Source organism: Bos grunniens, chromosome 23 (genome assembly GCF_055505025.1).
Source record: "Bos grunniens cultivar Pamir isolate PY7600 chromosome 23, Bosgru_T2T1.0, whole genome shotgun sequence".
NCBI classification, from domain to species: domain Eukaryota; kingdom Metazoa; phylum Chordata; class Mammalia; order Artiodactyla; family Bovidae; genus Bos; species Bos grunniens.
Genome location: NC_141187.1, coordinates 31,339,389 through 31,356,463, shown reverse-complemented (window position 1 = coordinate 31,356,463; position 17,075 = coordinate 31,339,389). Strand labels below are relative to the sequence as shown.

At 37.2% G+C, this 17,075-nt stretch overlaps 2 protein-coding genes across 2 annotated transcripts; both read right to left on the bottom strand.

Annotated features, from left to right (window-relative positions):
* Window positions 1-790: 790 nt before the first annotated feature.
* LOC147347257 (olfactory receptor 10C1-like) lies at window positions 791-2,049 on the bottom strand. The gene has a single exon (XM_086369708.1). The coding sequence runs from the start codon at window positions 2,047-2,049 to the stop codon at window positions 1,072-1,074; it is 978 nt and encodes a 325-aa protein (XP_086225834.1). The 3' UTR covers window positions 791-1,071.
* Window positions 2,050-10,347: 8,298 nt separating this feature from the next.
* On the bottom strand, window positions 10,348-11,373 carry LOC147347256 (olfactory receptor 2B11-like). The gene has a single exon (XM_086369707.1). The coding sequence runs from the start codon at window positions 11,371-11,373 to the stop codon at window positions 10,435-10,437; it is 939 nt and encodes a 312-aa protein (XP_086225833.1). The 3' UTR covers window positions 10,348-10,434.
* Between the last annotated feature and the right edge of the window lie 5,702 nt (window positions 11,374-17,075).

Genomic DNA, 17,075 nt, shown 5'->3' with positions numbered 1-17,075 from the left:
AAAGGAACCAGGGTCTTTTGCATTGCAGGCGGATTCTTTACCAACTGAGCTATGAGGGAAGCCCTCCCAGTGACCAGAGCAGAAGTCGTATGAACCTCTCATGGACTGGTGGTGGTGGTGGCTTAGTAGCTAAGTCGTGTCTGACTCTTGTGACCCCATGGACTGTAGCCCACCAGGTTCCTCTGTCCATGGGATTCTCCAGGCAAGAATACTGGAGTGGGTTGCCATTTCCTTCTCCAGGGATCTTCCCTACCCAGGAATCGAACCCGAGTCTCCAGTGTTGCAGGCAGATTCTTTACCAACTGAGCTACAAGGGAAGCCCTTATAGTGCTTTATCCTCTCATGGACTAGAAAATGCCTAAAGGTATAGGTAAGAATGTCCTAGACTTCCGAGATATAAGCTGGTAATTTGTACTTTAAGCCTGTGCATGCACGTGGATTAAGTTGCTTTGTCGTGTCTGACTCTTTCCGACCCTATGGACCATAACCCACCAGGATCCTCTCTCCATGGGATTCTCCAGGCAAGAATACTGGAGTGAGTTACTGTGCTTCCTTCAGGGGATCTTCCCAGCCCAGGGATTGAACTCACATCTCTTACATCTCCTACATTGGCAGATGGGTTCTTTGCCACTAGTGCCACCTGGGAAGCCCCATTTTAAGTCTGTACATTAACCTAAACTGAAATATTTTGGAAAACCTGTCTAGTACTGGACTCACATATCAAAATTCTTTGGTAGCTAATTTCATTCCAGAACTTGACAATCAGAACTGTAGCAATAAGAAGACTGCTGTCTCCAAAATTACAATTGCTGTTATTAAAGAAGGTTATTACAAAACAGTTTGACAAGTGCATTTTTTCTCCCTTCCTTCCTTTTCTTTCTTTCCTTTTAGATTGAGTATACATCTTTTTCAAAGAGAAATTTTTATGGTCCTCTAGTATGTTGTTGCTGTTTAGTCACAAGTTGTGTCCAGCTCTTCTGCAACACCATGGATTGTGCCCTGCAAGACTCTTCTGTCTGTGAGATATCCCAGGAAAGAATGTTTAAGTGGGTTGCTATTTGTACCCATGAGTCAAAGCTTTTTCTTGCCCAGAGTTCTCCAAAGAGCTGTCTTGACTTCCTTGTTCCGTAAACTGTAGATGATAGGGTTGAGCATGGATGTCACCACTGTGTAGAAGAGGGCCAGGAGTTTATCTACCCCAGGTGAATGGCTAGACTTGGGCCTCAAATAGCTGACAGATGCTGAGCCATAGAATAGTGTTACTACCAGTAGGTGGGAAGAACAGGTGGAAAGAGCTTTTCGGCGACCTTCAGGGGATGATATGATGAGCACAGCAGCTAAAATTCTGACATAAGAAGCAATGATTAATAAAAATGGGCTGGAAATGCAAAGAGTGGCCACAACAAAGACTGCAGCCTCATTATGGGATGTATCCCCACAGGCTAGTGCCAGAATAGGGGGGAGGTCACAGAAGAAGTGGTCTATTTCACAGGGGCCACAGAAGTCCAAAGAAAAAATATAGTTGGTTTGGCCCAAGCTTACTATGCAACCCACACCCCAAGAAACCATTGCTAAATGGACACACACTCCACGACTCATTCGTGTTGCATAGTGAAGTGGGGAGCATATGGCCGTATAGCGATCAAAAGCCATGGCTGCCAAAAGATAGCATTCACTGATCCCAAATAAGGCAAAGAAAAACATCTGTGTAGCACAGCCCTCCCAAGAGATTCCTCGGGCCTCACTCACAAGGCTCTGCAGCATCTTGGGTATGACAGAGCAAGTGTATCCAATCTCCAAGAGAGACAAGTTGGCCAGGAAGAAGTACATGGGGGTATGGAGGACTGAATTGGTCCAGATGGCAAGGGCTATGAGAGCATTGCCTGTCAGTGATGCTAAGAACATGAGTAAGATGAAGGAAAATAAAAGCCAACACTGTTCGGTTAACTCAGAGAATTTGGTAAATGCAAAGTGTTTCACAGACATGCTATTGTCTCTCCACAAGGAACAATTGATGCTCATGACCTGAAAAAAAGAAAGGCAGGTCATTAAAAGATTCTTTTAGCTGGAAATATAAATCTTTATATTGCTCTTAACAAGCTCAAGTCAGAGATAAATTTCTTACCTCTAGTTTAAAAAGTTTGGAAGTTACACCGATCCTGTTGCCAAATCTAGTCAGCAGACATAAAATGGAAAAAAATTTCCCTTTTATATCTAGTCAGCAGGCATAAAATGGAAAAAAAATTTCAGCACAATTAGCTTTTATCCCATTATTTTATCAAATAAAGTTATCATATCTAAATATTTATTTCCTATTGTCTTGCCACTGACTTGCTTTCTTCACTCATTCATTCCACAAGTATTTGTTGAATTCAGAGTATTTTCAGAGTATTTTTCAGTTACTGTTCATGGGTCCTGAGATTAAACAATGGACAAAAAAGGATGGAAACAAGTGGACTCATTCAAAATTCTGTTAAATATGAAATAACAACTCTGAATGATTACAAAACCCTTGGTGGATATGATTTTGAAAAGTTTATTCACACATCAAGTATTCTATTATGATGCATTTACACTTAAAGCATTTATAAACATTTACTGTGTACTGTATCTAGTTAAATTAATTAATATAGTTTAATGTATATATTCCCCATGTAGCAACACAATTCAGTTAAGGTTGTAGTAAAGAAACAGAGCTAATAGTCTATTATCTTTTTTTTGAACCCAAAACATTTTCTTAAATATCTTCAGTTCTCAATAATAGCCTATGCAGTTGCATAAAAACTCTGATTGTGGAGAAGTTGTCATCTCTTTTATCAGTTAAATACACAAATATGTTATTAATATAATACTTACTAATTCTATCTTCCTGTACCTAGGAAGAACTGCTATTTCCTCAGTGACACTGATGGAGGAAACAAGCAAGAAATCCAAACCAGAAATGGAGAATGCCTCACTCTTTCTTAAGTAGGGACATCACAAAGATTTCATTTCATAAGTATACTGTCCCATTTAGACTGCAGACAGTAAATGCAAATGCTTGTGTTGGGAGTGAGAGTCAGGGTCGTGAGGCATGGGAGAAAGCAGCTGGTGGATGATACACTGGATGGCTGACTGTGCAAAGGCCAATGTATGCTGCCAGTCATTTGATAGTCTTAGCCCCACAGGATGAATAAAAAGTTATCCTGTGATAAGTACTTCCTACAGCTTCACAAAGTTCAGAGATAATTGAAAAAATAAGATGTCTAGAAAGGTCTGTGAGTGTCTCTAAATAATTAAACTTACAAAGAATTATATTCTGTCTATAAATAATTATTAAATCATAGAGAGATAAATGTATGGGTCTGCTTGGGGTGAGAATACAAACAAATGTAGTCAAATTCCCTTCTCCCTCCCTGTCACTGGGAATAGTACTACACGAGGCAAAATCTGATTTTTTTCATGACATTTTCTGTTTTTTTCAGGATTTACTCTCTGTTGACCTTTGTCCAGGGACCCTGAGATCCATGTAGTAGAGGTCAGTTTTATGTACATATCAAGAATATTTAACTTTAATCATTGTCTACTGAAAGAGAGGGAGGTCCTCAAGGGCAGCTGTCAGGGGTCTGTAGATAGGAGCGTCACGGCAGTACAACAGATGGCTCGGCACAGACATTCTTCAGGCTTTTACCTCATACATTTTCTGGACTTAAAGCTTCTAATTAATCATTTTTGTGAAGAAAAGATGATGAAGCCCTTCCTGTCTTTCTTGCTGAGTTGTTTTGAGTTAAAATGCAAACATTACAGAGGCAAGCCATGAATGAAAAATAAGGAATTAAAGTGCACTTCATCAGCATAAAAAACTCTTGCCTTTTACTAGTCTCATGTTAAGAAACTCAGAGGATGATGTGTGCCATACCCTCTATTATAACCAGTCTGTAAAAATAATCTATTTAATGTACATATGTGTAAAAATGAGTTTGCTGTACAGCAGAGATTGACACAGCATCTTAAATCAACTATACTTCAATAAAAAGCCTATGTTAAGATTCGGTTATCAAGAAAATATTCACTGATATTAATCTGAAGATATAGGAGTTTCATGCCCAATAATAAATTGTATTTGTCTATCTCTACTCAATGTAATAAGAGATTGAGTGACCAATGAACATCAACAAGATTCTGATGGTTTGAATTTTGGAATGGAGTTTCAGTGATAATTAGATGTATGAAGAGATAGAGGGAGGAGACAAGATAATTTTAATAGCTCAATGGGTTGGCTTCATGTGCCACCTTACTCAGCCCCAAGATCCAAGACAAGTACATTCTGTATAGTTCTGCTTTGGAAATAATCTAGCACAAGTGATTCATTTTGGGTCCATGCCACATAATCAGAAATGCTCCTTAACTAATTCAGTCCCTTATTAATCTCTGTTCTCTTAATGAAATGTTTCTTTGTTTCCCATCAGTCAAAGGAAAACATGAAACATTATTAGATATTTTACCTGAAACACTTAGTACAGTGCCTGGCATACAAGAAAAACTCAATAAATATTCAACTCTTTGCAACCCAATGGGCTGTACAGTCCATTGAATTCTCCAGGCTACAGTACTGGAGTGGGTACTATTTCCCTTCTTCAGGGGATCTTCCCAACCCAGGGATCAAACCCAGGTTTCCCACATTGCAGGTGGGTTCTTAACCAACTGAGCTATCAGGGAAGCCCCAGTAAATATTAATCTTTGTTATGCTGAAATTGTCATTTCTAAATGATCAAGTAGTAGATACTGTTTATGTAAATTGGTCATTAGTTTGTAGAGAAGATTTCCCATTGCTTTCCACAGTTCACCCATAGTCATTTCATTGAGGACTTAATATTTAGCTGGGTGATGCCTTAACATAACCCAGACGAACTATGTTATCGTTTCATTGGAATAACATGCACAAGATAATCTAGGCATTTATATTACCCAACAATAAGAGACATATCTATTTCCTGAGAAGTAATTATTTTGGAACAATTTGCAGCAATATTATGACAGAGCTACTGGCAAACTGAGTAGATATTTATACACTTCAGAGAAGAAGAAAAGACCTGATTAAAATAATCTCCAGAACTGAATAATGCTTTGGGTATTATCTATCCATTTTAGCATTTTAATAGACTGTCTTCCACAACCTTCTTTTTTCAAGACATCAGTTTTATCACATACCTTTAATTCTAAACTTTGAGTGAAAAAAATAAATGGTTTTTACTTCTGATGAGCCAGTAGCTAATTTTGTCTGCATGCTCTCCATTTAACCTCCCAAAGTTCAGAGGATATAAATCTCCACATCCTCACTCCTAAGACCATGCACTGAAAAGATTTTGCTGTGGTCAGGACCATGTCTGATTTCATGAAGGCTGTGTGTCTCTTAACAGAGCATCATGTCCTTCCTAGCAATGCTCTCATGGCTAACACACAAAGACACACAGACACACACACACACAAGCATGCAAGACTGTGCTGATTACATAATGATGATGTTTGGACTTGCCTCATCCTGGAACATTAAGAATTATGAATATTTATACTTCGTTTCTTCTTCTTGTTCTGAATCCATATCCTGCCTTCCTGTCTCAGGAGACATATTCTTCTCACTAGAGTATGTCAGGAAGCAGTTTGATTCTCTCAGGAATTGCCATGGACAGGTCTGTCTCTATCTGTTGGGGAGTATGAGTATTCAGAAAGCAAAATAAATAAATATAAAAGATAATGTAAAAAGAAAAGTAAAAGTAAATCAACAGCAATATATAATGAATAACCTATAGTATAGATAGCTGCTATCATAGACTGTGTACACAATGTGATATTAATTCAAGGGAAATCTACTACTGGAACCAAATATGTATGTGACCACTCTATACTATTAATATAGAATACTCACATTTAAATTTTTGTTTGAATTAAACTAAGTAGTTATCAAAAGTAATTATGAAAATGATGTAACTTTCATGTCATATTAATAGTATATTGATGCATTTAGTATTTATTTTGATTATTATAAAAGACTCAATAAATCATAATAATCTTCTAATCTTCTAGTAACATGAGTTTGACAAAGTACCTTTTTGTTTGTATCAAAAGTAAAAAAACCTGAGTCAAAGATATATATTATGATGATTAAAAAACTGTATGATACTTAATATTTTTTGTTTAAATGATATAAAAAAGTGGATAAGATAATAAATACCTATTATTGACATGATATGAAGGCAAAGGAAAAAGCCTACAGAAGAGTAAGTTGTCATTTGTTTTTTTAATTGGAGTAAATTTCTTTACAATGTTAGTTTCTGCTGTACAAGGACATGAATTACTTATGTGTATATACATATCCCTTCCATTGTGAATCTCCCTTCCATACCCACAATTCCACCCTTACCAGTCATTCACAGAACACCAAACAGAGCTTCCCACCAGCTAATTTTGCTACCTGATTCTAGAAAAAAAGTTTAAATTCTTCCTCTTTTGGGGGAATATAGCTTTATTCCTCTGTTCAGATTCATATTCCTTTATTTATTTATTTTTAATTTATTTATTTTACTTTATAATATTGTATTGATTTTGCCACACATTGACATGATCTGCCATGGGTGTACATGTGTTCCCCATCCTGAACCCCTCTCCCACCTCCCTCACCATCCCATCCCTCTGGGTCATCCCAGTGCACCAGCCCCGAGCACCCTATATCATCATATTCCTTTAAAAATTGTTGTGTGTCCTTTAAAAATTGTTGGGCTTCCCTGGTGGCTGAGTTGATAAAGAATCCGCCTGCAATGTGGGAGACCTGAGTTCGATCTGGGTTGGGAAGATCCCCTGGAGAAGTGAATAGCTACCCACTTCAGTATTATGGCCTGGAGAATTGTATGGACTGTATAGTCCATGGTGTTGCAAAGAGTTGGACATTACTGAGCAACTTTCACACATGCATGCTTAATATACAAAAAGTTGAATATATTTAATGTATGCATTTTGATGAATTTGGAAATGGGCCTATACATATGATACTGCCATCAAAAACAATATAAACCATCACCTCCAAAGACTCCTTGTGCTCCACGCATTTTTTTGTTTGTTTGTTTGTTTGTGAGATGAGCACTGGTCATGAGTTTGTGCACTTTAAAACTTAAGAGGGCAGAAATCCATTCTTTGAAGATGTATTTTGTCACTATTGATTTCTGAGTGGAAGACAATTACAATTCTGAAATGAGTTGTCTTTACAGGTCTAAAAGATAAAGAAGTGATCTAAACAGCTCTAAACAGTCTCTATAGCTAAGTTTTCAACTTAAATCTTGAATTTTGTACTCTAAACAGAAGTTACCATTTTGTCTAAATAAGATTAAGTTAAACAAAGGTTATCTTAACTAATAAAAATGATCAGAGATATTATGTAACCTCACAGAATTTTTATTTTTCTTGCTTTGTGTGCATGTTTATGTCAAATTTAAAAACCTTTTATGGCACATCAGCTGCCTATCAGCCAACTTTTAAAGTTGTTTAGAATTATTTGTGAAGTAAATATACCAAAGTCCATTTGTCTCAAGAACTGGACCAAGCACCAAGACGGTCTGTTCTGTTTCAAAAAAATGAATCTGTATTGCAGTTAATTCTTGTTCAGGAAAACATATGATTTATCATCCAATAATTTGCTTAGACCTTGATTTGCTAGACCAGAAGACATGCCAGAAATATCTAAATCACTCTTGTTGTTCTTACCCATTAATTTTTCACTATACAACATTATGCTGATTTCTGTATTGGCAGGCAGATTCTTTACCACTGCACCACCAGGGAAGCACTGTAATGTTGATTTCTAACCGTATTTTAAACACCAAATAAATGTAATATCCTTTAATTTGCTTTAAAAAATGTGATTTTTTATGACAGAGTTTGAAGTTCGATGTGAGTCCTAGAACTAATTTTGACACTTTCAACTTTTAACGATACAGATTCTAAACCTCAAAAATATGCTTACATTGTTGAAGTAATCAATTTTCTGTCTATTCTAGAAATACAAATATTTTCTTTTTCATCCTGATTCTTGCACAGTTTCAAAAAGCATTCCTGGCTGTCCCCACTATGCATGAAATGGTTCCATGTTGTGGTTCATTATTAACATCACTATCTTGTTCTCTCACTGATTCAGAAGGCTCATGCTTATGATATATACAAGGAACATTAAGAAATCCATATGTTTTGTCCAGATATTTTATTCATTTTATATTTAATGATACATTCCTTAGTTAAAATTATAAAACATTGCACACTTGCTTGTTAGAGTAACAATGTGTTGTTAAAAGATTAGTAGCAATTAGATAAATTGAGGTGGATAAACTTTTGGCCATAGGAAACATCACTACAAACAAAGCTAGTGGAGGTAATGGATTTCCAGTTGAGCTATTTCAAATCCTAAAAGATGATGCTGTGAAAGTGCTACACTCAATATGCCAGCAAATTTGGAAATCTCAGCAGTGGCCACAAGACTGGAAAAGGTCAGTTTTCATTCCAATTGCAAAGAAAGGCAATGCCGAAGAATGCACAAACTACCACAAAATTGCACTCATCTCACACGCTAGTAAAGTAATACTCAAAATTCTCCAAGCCAAGCTTCCGCAATACGTGAACTATGAAATTCCAGATGTTCAAGCTGGTTTTAGAAAAGGCAGAGGAACCAGAGATCAAATTGCCAACATCTGCTGGATCATTAAAAAAGCAAAAGAGTTCCAGCAAAACATCTATTTCTGCTTTGCTGACTATGCCAAAGCCTTTGACTGTGTGGATCACAATAAACTGTGGAAAATCTGAAAGAGATGGGAATACCAGACCACCTGACCTGCCTCTTGAGAAACCTGTATGTAGGTCAGGAAGCAACAGTTAGAATTGGACATGGAACAACAGACTGGTTCCAATTTGGGAAAAAAGTACGTCAAAGATGTACTCTGTGGGAGAGGGAGAGGGTGGGAAGATTTGGGAGAATGGCAATGAAACATGTAAAATATCATGTAGGAAACGAGTTGCCAGTCCAGGTTCGATGCACGATGCTGGATGCTTGGGGCTGGTGCACTGGGAGGGCCCAGAGGGATGGTATGGGGAGGGAGGAGGGAGGAGGGTTCGGGATGGGAAACACATGTATACCTGTGGCGGATTCATTTTGATATTTGGCAAAACTAATACAATTATGTAAAGTTTAAAAATAAAATAAAATTAGAAAAAAAAAAAGAAAAAAAAAAGATGTATATTGTCACCCTGCTTATTTAACTTATATGCAGAGTACATCATGAGAAACTCTGGACTAGATGAAGCACATGTTGGAATCAGGATTGCTGGGAGAAATATCAATAACCTCAGAAATGCAGATGACGCCACCCTTATGGCAGAACGTGAAGAACTAAAGAGCCTCTTGATGAAAGTGAAGAAGGAGAGTGAAAAAGTTGGATTAAAGCTCAACATTCAGAAAACTAAGATCATGGCATCCGGTCCCATCACTTCATGGGAAATAGATGGGGAAACAGTGGAAACAGTGTCACTTTATTTTTTGGGACTCCAAAATCACTGCAGATGGTGATTGCAGCCATGAAATTTAAAGACTCTTACTCCTTGGAAGGAAAGTTATGACCAACCTAGACAGCATATTCAAAAGCAGAGACATTACTTTGCCAACAAAGGTCTGTCTAGTCAAGGCTATGGTTTTTCCAGTGGTCATGCATGGATGTGAGAGTTGGACTGTGAAGAAAGCTGAGCCCCAAAGAATTGATGCTTTTGAACTGTGGTGTTGGAGAAGACTCTTGAGAGTCCCTTGGACTGCAAGGAGATCCAACCAGTCCATTCTAAAGGAGGGATCAGTCCTGGGTGTTCATTGGAAGGAATGATGCTAAAGCTGAAACTCCAGTACTTTGGGCACCTCATGCAAAGAGTTGACTCATTGGAAAAGACTCTGATGCTGGGAGGGATTGGGGGCAGGAGGAGAAGGGGATGATAGAGGATGAGATGGCTGGATGGCATCAGTGACTCGATGGACATGAGTTTGAGTGAACTCCGGGATTTAGTGATGGACAGGGAGGCCTGCTGTGCTGCAATTCATGGGTCACAAAGAGTTGGACACGACTGAGCGACTGAACTGAACTGATTAGTTTATATTATAGTTTACAGTACTTCAAAAAAATTGTTTAACAGCCATTATTTCAGTATATATCAAACAGAATAATTTTTTAAATATATTTCCACGGAATGCCCTTACTGGTGTGTATTAGCCAAGTATCACCCTTGCCTAAGAATATGAGAAACATGGCATGTTTTGCAAGAAGAACATCTATTAATAACATGATATGGGAAAGTATGAGAAAGGATTGAGTTATTAAAGAAACCTCTATATACTTACTAAATTGGTAAATACTTTCATCTAATGTCTACCAACTATCACTTGGAAGTGAAAATGCTCCTCATCAGATTGCCCAGTGCCCCCTTTACATCTTTATTCCTCAGAGTGTAGATGAAAGGGTTGAGTGCAGGAGTCACCACTCCATAGAAGAGAGCCATGAACTTGGGCTGGTCTCTTGAGATGGAGGAGGGGGGCTGAAGGTACATGCTGATACCTGGGCCATAAAATAAGAAAACTACAATGAGATGGGAAGAACATGTCCCAAAGGCTTTTTTCCTTCCCTCCGAAGATTTAATCTTAAATACAGCATGTCCAATACAAGCATAGGATATTAGAATTAAGCATAGTGGCACAGCTAAGAAAAAAATGCATACCACTGAGAGTGTGAGCTCATTAGCACCCTTTTCACCACAGGCAGTCTTTATCAGAACAGGAATCTCACACAGCAAGTGATCCAGGGTATTGCGACCACACAGTGGTAACTGTAAGGTGACAGTGGCCTCTGAGACAGCATAGGTCATTCCATTCAGCCACACGGTGGCCACTAATAAGATACAGACGCGCTGATTCATGATGAGGGTGTAGTGTAGAGGCTTGCAGATGGCCACGTAGCGATCAAAGGACATAACAGCCAAAAGCAGACATTCTGTGCCCCCCATTGTGTGGAAGAAATAAAGCTGAAATGCACACCCCACATAGCTGATTGTCTTCTTAGACGTTCCCAGGTTAAAGAGCATCTGAGGGACAATGCTTGTGGTGTAGCACATGTCCAAAAAGGAGAGGTTGGTGAGGAAGAAATACATGGGACTGTGCAGACGGGTGTCTAACTTGGACACCAGAATGATGGCTATGTTTCCCATCATGGCCATGGGGTATGTTATAAGCAGAATAATGAATAGAGGAAGCTCTAGCCAAGGACGGTCAGTAAAGCCTAGTAGAATAAACTCTTCAGGATGGCTTTTGTTATTTGGTTCCATTATCTTCAATTTGTTTCACCTATAGCAGGGAGGTAGCAAGAAAGGTAGAAAAAATTTGAGAAATGATAAAACAGAATTATGTAGCTCGCACCATTAAGCATCCAGTCATAGGAGGTTGAGTATAGTAACTAACTGGAAAAAAGTCAAAGTGAAGTCGCTTAGTCGTGTCCAACTCTTTGCAACCCCATGAACGGTAGCCTACCAGGATCCTCCGTCCATGGGATTTTCCAGGCAAGAGTACTGGAGTGGGGTGCCATTTCCTTCTCCAGGGGATCTTCCTGACCCAGGGATCAAACCTGGGTCTCCCACATTGTAGGCAGATGCTTTACCATCTGAACTGGAGGAGAGGACTAATGAAACAAATGTGACACTAGGTGACTTAATTTCTTTTCAAGAGTCTACAGAATAAAGGTAACTAGCTTAAGTAACCTAACCTTTTTGAAATTGAATTTTCTTTTGTGTATAGTAAAGATGCTGTGCCTATGTGCTTGTGCTATGGTGAGGATTAAATGTCAAGTAGAAATGACTGTGTTTTATATTCTCCAAAGGAATGCTTTCAAACTATGTTTGCATACTTATCAGCTGAAGATGCAGCTAAAATGAAGTTTATTGGTTCCTATATTCACATGTCTAGTAGAGTAGATGTGGCATGGGACCTAGGAATCAGGTAGTTTCTTTTCAGAATCACTGCTGCAAGGTATTACTGAAATATTTAGACTAAAATCGTTAGCTATAGCTACAGCTGTAGCACAAGAAGAAGGTGGGGAAAACCCTGCACTTAAGCATCATCAAGGTAGCCTTGTTCAGATACAAGTATATTATTATAGTTGAAGAGTTACATCATTCGCATAGGAACTGACAAGGCAGGTTTTATTCAAATCCATCTTAGTAATTTACAATTGAAAAAGAAATTTAAACATTTTTGTGCCAGTGTCCTGAAATATAAATGGAGAGGATTTAGCTATGACATGTTTTCCTATACTCAGAATTTTGTTTTGGAATGTAAATTTTCTTGCCCAACTACATCATTTAAACTGGGCAATTGGTTTTTCATGTTAAATTTTAATCATCTATCTTGCAGGAATTTTTCTTTATTGAGTGGGCTTATCCTGTTTGTACATAAGAATTTGGATAGTTATCAATGACTTAGTTAATTGTCAGTTCAGTTGCTCAGTTGTGTCTGACTATTTGTGACCCTGTGGACTGCAGCACGCCAGGCTTCCCTGTCCATCACCAACTCCCGGAGTTTACTCGAACTCATGTCCATTGAGTCAGTGATGCCATCCAACCATCTCATCCTCTGTTGTCCCCTTTTTCTCCCACCTTCAATCTTTCCTGGCATCAGGTCTTTTCAAATTCAAATGAGTCAGTTCTTCGCATCAGATGGCCAAAGTATTGGATTTCAGCCTCAGCATCAGTCCTTCCAATGACTCTTCAGGACTGATTTCCTTTAGAATTGACCAGTTGGATTTCCTTGCAGTCCAAGAACTCCAAGAGTCTTCTCCAGCACCACAGTTCAAAAGCATCAATTCTTCAGTGCTCAGCTTTTTTTAATAGTCCAACTCTCACATCCATACATGACTACTGGAAAAACCATAGCTTTGACTAGACAGACCTTTGTTGGCAAAGTAGCTACAAATCTAATCTTTATGTCTAGGGAACTGGATCAGGAGGCAAATCTTTATTCCTGTTCAGGATAGGAGACTTATCAGTTTAGGGGCAACAGATTACATTTGTAGGGTTGCAGAGCAAAGTTCTCACATTCACTAGTTCATCAAATCCTCAAAGCCATCCTGGGAAGTGTCACATAAGATTACTCAGGGCCAAGATGTCACCATGGCTCTTTGATTTCACACTACCCCAGGTCAGGTGTGTGAAATACAATAATAAAATAATAATTCCAAGTAATCCTTGATGAGTGCTGTGTGTCAGACACTACAGGAAGCATTTTACATCCATTGACTCATTTAGTATCTATCCCTAAACCTCATGACAAAGGAAATATTAGTATCCATATTTTAAGATATAATTAATCATTTATCCCTATTAATAGCCTAACAACTATGAATGTTCTAAAGATCAAAAAGCAATCAATTTCTTCAACCAGGTAGGAGATAATGAGAGTAAAAATTCAAATTTAAAGATTCCAAAACTGTATATTTAATCTATAATCCTATCCTAGATCTCTTTCTAGTCTTTTCCATGTGATTCTCATGATATTTCTTTACTTTTAAATCTCAAATATCATGACATTTTAATCCAACTTTTGAAGTACTTCCAGTGATTTTTCCATCACTGTTTAACCACAAAGGGATCTCTTTATCTGTGAAGGTTTAATGTCCACTACATTTTATTGTAGTATATCTTTTACTATATAATTTTCATTACACAGTATTTTATTTATATTTACAGTGACTTTAAAGTTATATGTGGAAAAAGATTATTGAAGAAAGAAAATATTTTATCTGATTTCACAACATCTGGATCAATCATGTAGACAAGTTGATCCACCAGATTTTTACTACATATTAAAAATGTTCACATAATTGACTACAAGATGCACATTTAATTCAGGTATTTAATATTTGTCAGATTTAGTGTTTATTGGGCTTCCCTGGTGGCTCAGATGGTAAAGAGTCTGCTTGTAGTGCAGGAGACCCAGGATTCATCCCTGGATCAGGAAGATCCCCTGGAGAAGGAAGCAGCAACCCACTCCAGTATTCTTGCCTGGAAAATCCCAGGGATGGAGGAGCCTGGAAGGCTACAGTCCATATGGTTGCAAAGAGTCAGACACAACTGTGCGACTTCACTTTCACACTTTTATAGTGTTTATTAAAATGTACATGCTTTTAATGTAGGTTCAAATGAGAGAATGAGTTTGATTACAGAGAAAAATCTAGTTTCTTTCTACAACACCACACTAGTTATTTCCAACGTTTAAAGAAGGCTCTCAGAATTGAAATGCTTTCTGATTTTCCTTCAAATATTTGGCACTATGATGTACACACATTCCAACCTTTCCTAAGAATAGATAGATTTTAAAAGAAGAGTCTTTTTGCTTACCCTTATTTTGATAAATATCATTTAAGAAAAAGAAGTGTGAGACATCAAGGAATGCACTTGATTTTTCAAATTTTCAGAGAAGGATTAGAAACTGGAGTGTGCAGATGAGTACTTAAGAAATAGCTTCAGAAGTGTGAGTTTTCCATTTGATAAAATGCTGCCACAAAGGAAAAAGCCCAGCTTAGGAAGACCTTAGTAGATAATGTCAAGAGTGTCCTGTGGGTGTGCAATTTTATTATATTCCTGAGACCCTTGGGCATTATTTTCAAACAGCGTATTTATCGTTATCTCAGATGAGTTAGCAGACAAGGTTCCTTGGGACAGAGTTCTCCATGGGAATGCTCCTTATGTACGTTTGTTTACCTTCTGAATTGAGGTTTGTATTAAACCTCCTCTATTGCTAGATTTGTTTTATTTTTATTTTTTTTTAAATTCCAAGAGTTTATTTTATTTTATTTTTAAACTTTACAATATTGTATTAGTTTTGCCAAATATTGAAATGAATCCGCCACAGGTATACATGTAAATAGACTCATTTGATTTCCCAACACACTGGAAACTAATTTTATTTTATTCACTTATTTTCCTTTTAACTGTATGTTTTATTTTCATGATTTTTAAAATTGAAGTATAAATGACATATATTACATTATTTTCAGGTGTACAATATGATGATTTGACATTTATATACATTTCGATCACAGTAAGTCTAATTACCATTGATCATTATACAAAGTTACAATTTTTTCTTTGTGATGAGATCTTTTAAGATTTATTTTCTTAGTAATTGTCAAATTTGCAATGTAATGATATTGACCATATTCACAACGTTGTACATTACATCCCCATGACTAATTTATTTTATAGCTGGAAATTAACCTGTTGATTCCCTTCACCCTCTTTTCCACCTTTCAACCCTCATCCTCTCTGGCAAACACCAGTCTTTTTTCTATAAGACCCGTTTTGTTTGCTCATTTGCTTTTTAAAAAATATCCCACATACAGTATGTGTCTTTGTTTGTGTGACTTATTTTCTTAGCATAACTTCCTCAAGGTCCATCTGTGTTATTACAAATGGCAAGATTTCATTCTTTGCTTATGGCTAGGTAGAATTGCGTTGTGTATGTGATACTACATCTTCTTTATCCATTTTTCCATTGATGGACACTTAAGCTGTTTCCATATCTTAGTCATTGTAAATAAGGCTGCAATGAACATATAGGTGCATATATCTTTTTGAATTAGTGTTTTTGTCATCTCCAGATACACACCAAGAATTGGAATTGCTGGATTATATAATAATTCTATTTTCAATTTTTGAAGGAATGTCCATATGATTTTCATAGTGTCTCCACAAATTTTCTTTCCCATGAGTTGTGCATATGTTCCTCTTTCTCTACATTCTTCCCAGCACTTATTATTTCTTGTTCTTTTGATAAAAGCCATGTGAGAAATGTGAGGTCATACTTTTGGTTTTGATTAACATTTCTCTAATAATTAGTCATGTTGAACATCTTTTCATGTGTTTGTTGGCCATCTGTATGTCTTCTTCAAAAAACTGTCTATTTGGAACTTTTACTTGTTTTCAGTTAGATTGTTTGTAGTTTTGTTATTAAGTTATATGGGTTCTTTATTTTGGATATTGTTTTTATAAATTTTTCTGTATAATGATTTGTAAATATCTTTTCCCATTCTCTAGGTTGCATTTTTTATTCTGTTCATGGTTTCCTTCATTGTGAAGAAGCTTTTATGTTTGATGCAGACTCATTGGATTATTTTTGCTTTTCTTGCCATTGCTTTTGGGGTTAGATCCAAAAAAACTACTGCCTTGAGTGATGTCAAGGAGCTTACTGTCTACACTGTCTTCTGGGAATTTTATATGTTTTCATCTCATATTGGAGTCTTTAATCCATTTTGAGTTAATTTTGTGTATAGTGTCAGGTAGCAGCCCAGTTTCATACAAAAAAGATCTTAATGACCCTTGTAACCACAATGGTGTGATCACTCACTTAGAGCCAGATATCCTGGAGTATGAAGTCAAGTGGGCCTTAGGAAGCATCACTATGAACAAAGCTAGTGGAGGGGATGGAATTCCAGGTGAGCTATTTCAAATCCTAAAAGACGATGCTGTTAAAAAATGCTGCACTCAATATACCAGCAAATTTGGAAAACTTATCAGTGGCCACAAGACTGGCAAAGGTCAGTTTTTACTCCAGTCCCAAAGAAAGACAAGGCCAAAGAATGCTCAAACTACTGCACAATTGTACTCACCTCACATGCAGGCAAAGTAATGCTCAAAAATCTCCAAGCTAGACTTCAACAGTACATGAACTGAGAACTTTCAGATGTTCAAGCTGGATTTAAAAGAGACAGAGGAACCAGAGATCAAATTCCAACATTTGTTGGATCATCAAAAAAGCAAGAGAATTCCAGAAAAACATTTACTTCTGCTTCATTGACTATGCTAAAACCTTTGACGGTGTGGATCACAACAAACTGGGAAATTCTTCAAGAGATGAGAATACCAGACCACTTTACCTGCCTCCTGAGAAACCTATATGCAGGTCAAGAAGCAACAGTTAAACTGGCCATGGAATAATGGACTGGTTCCAAATTGGGAAAGGAGTATGTCAAGGTGGT

Bases quoted from the DNA above. Each gene is read 5' to 3' on its own strand.
- LOC147347256 (XM_086369707.1), bottom strand. From the start codon at position 11,373: ATGGAACCAAATAACAAAAGCCATCCTGAAGAGTTTATTCTACTAGGC.
- LOC147347257 (XM_086369708.1), bottom strand. From the start codon at position 2,049: ATGACCTGCCTTTCTTTTTTTCAGGTCATGAGCATCAATTGTTCCTTG.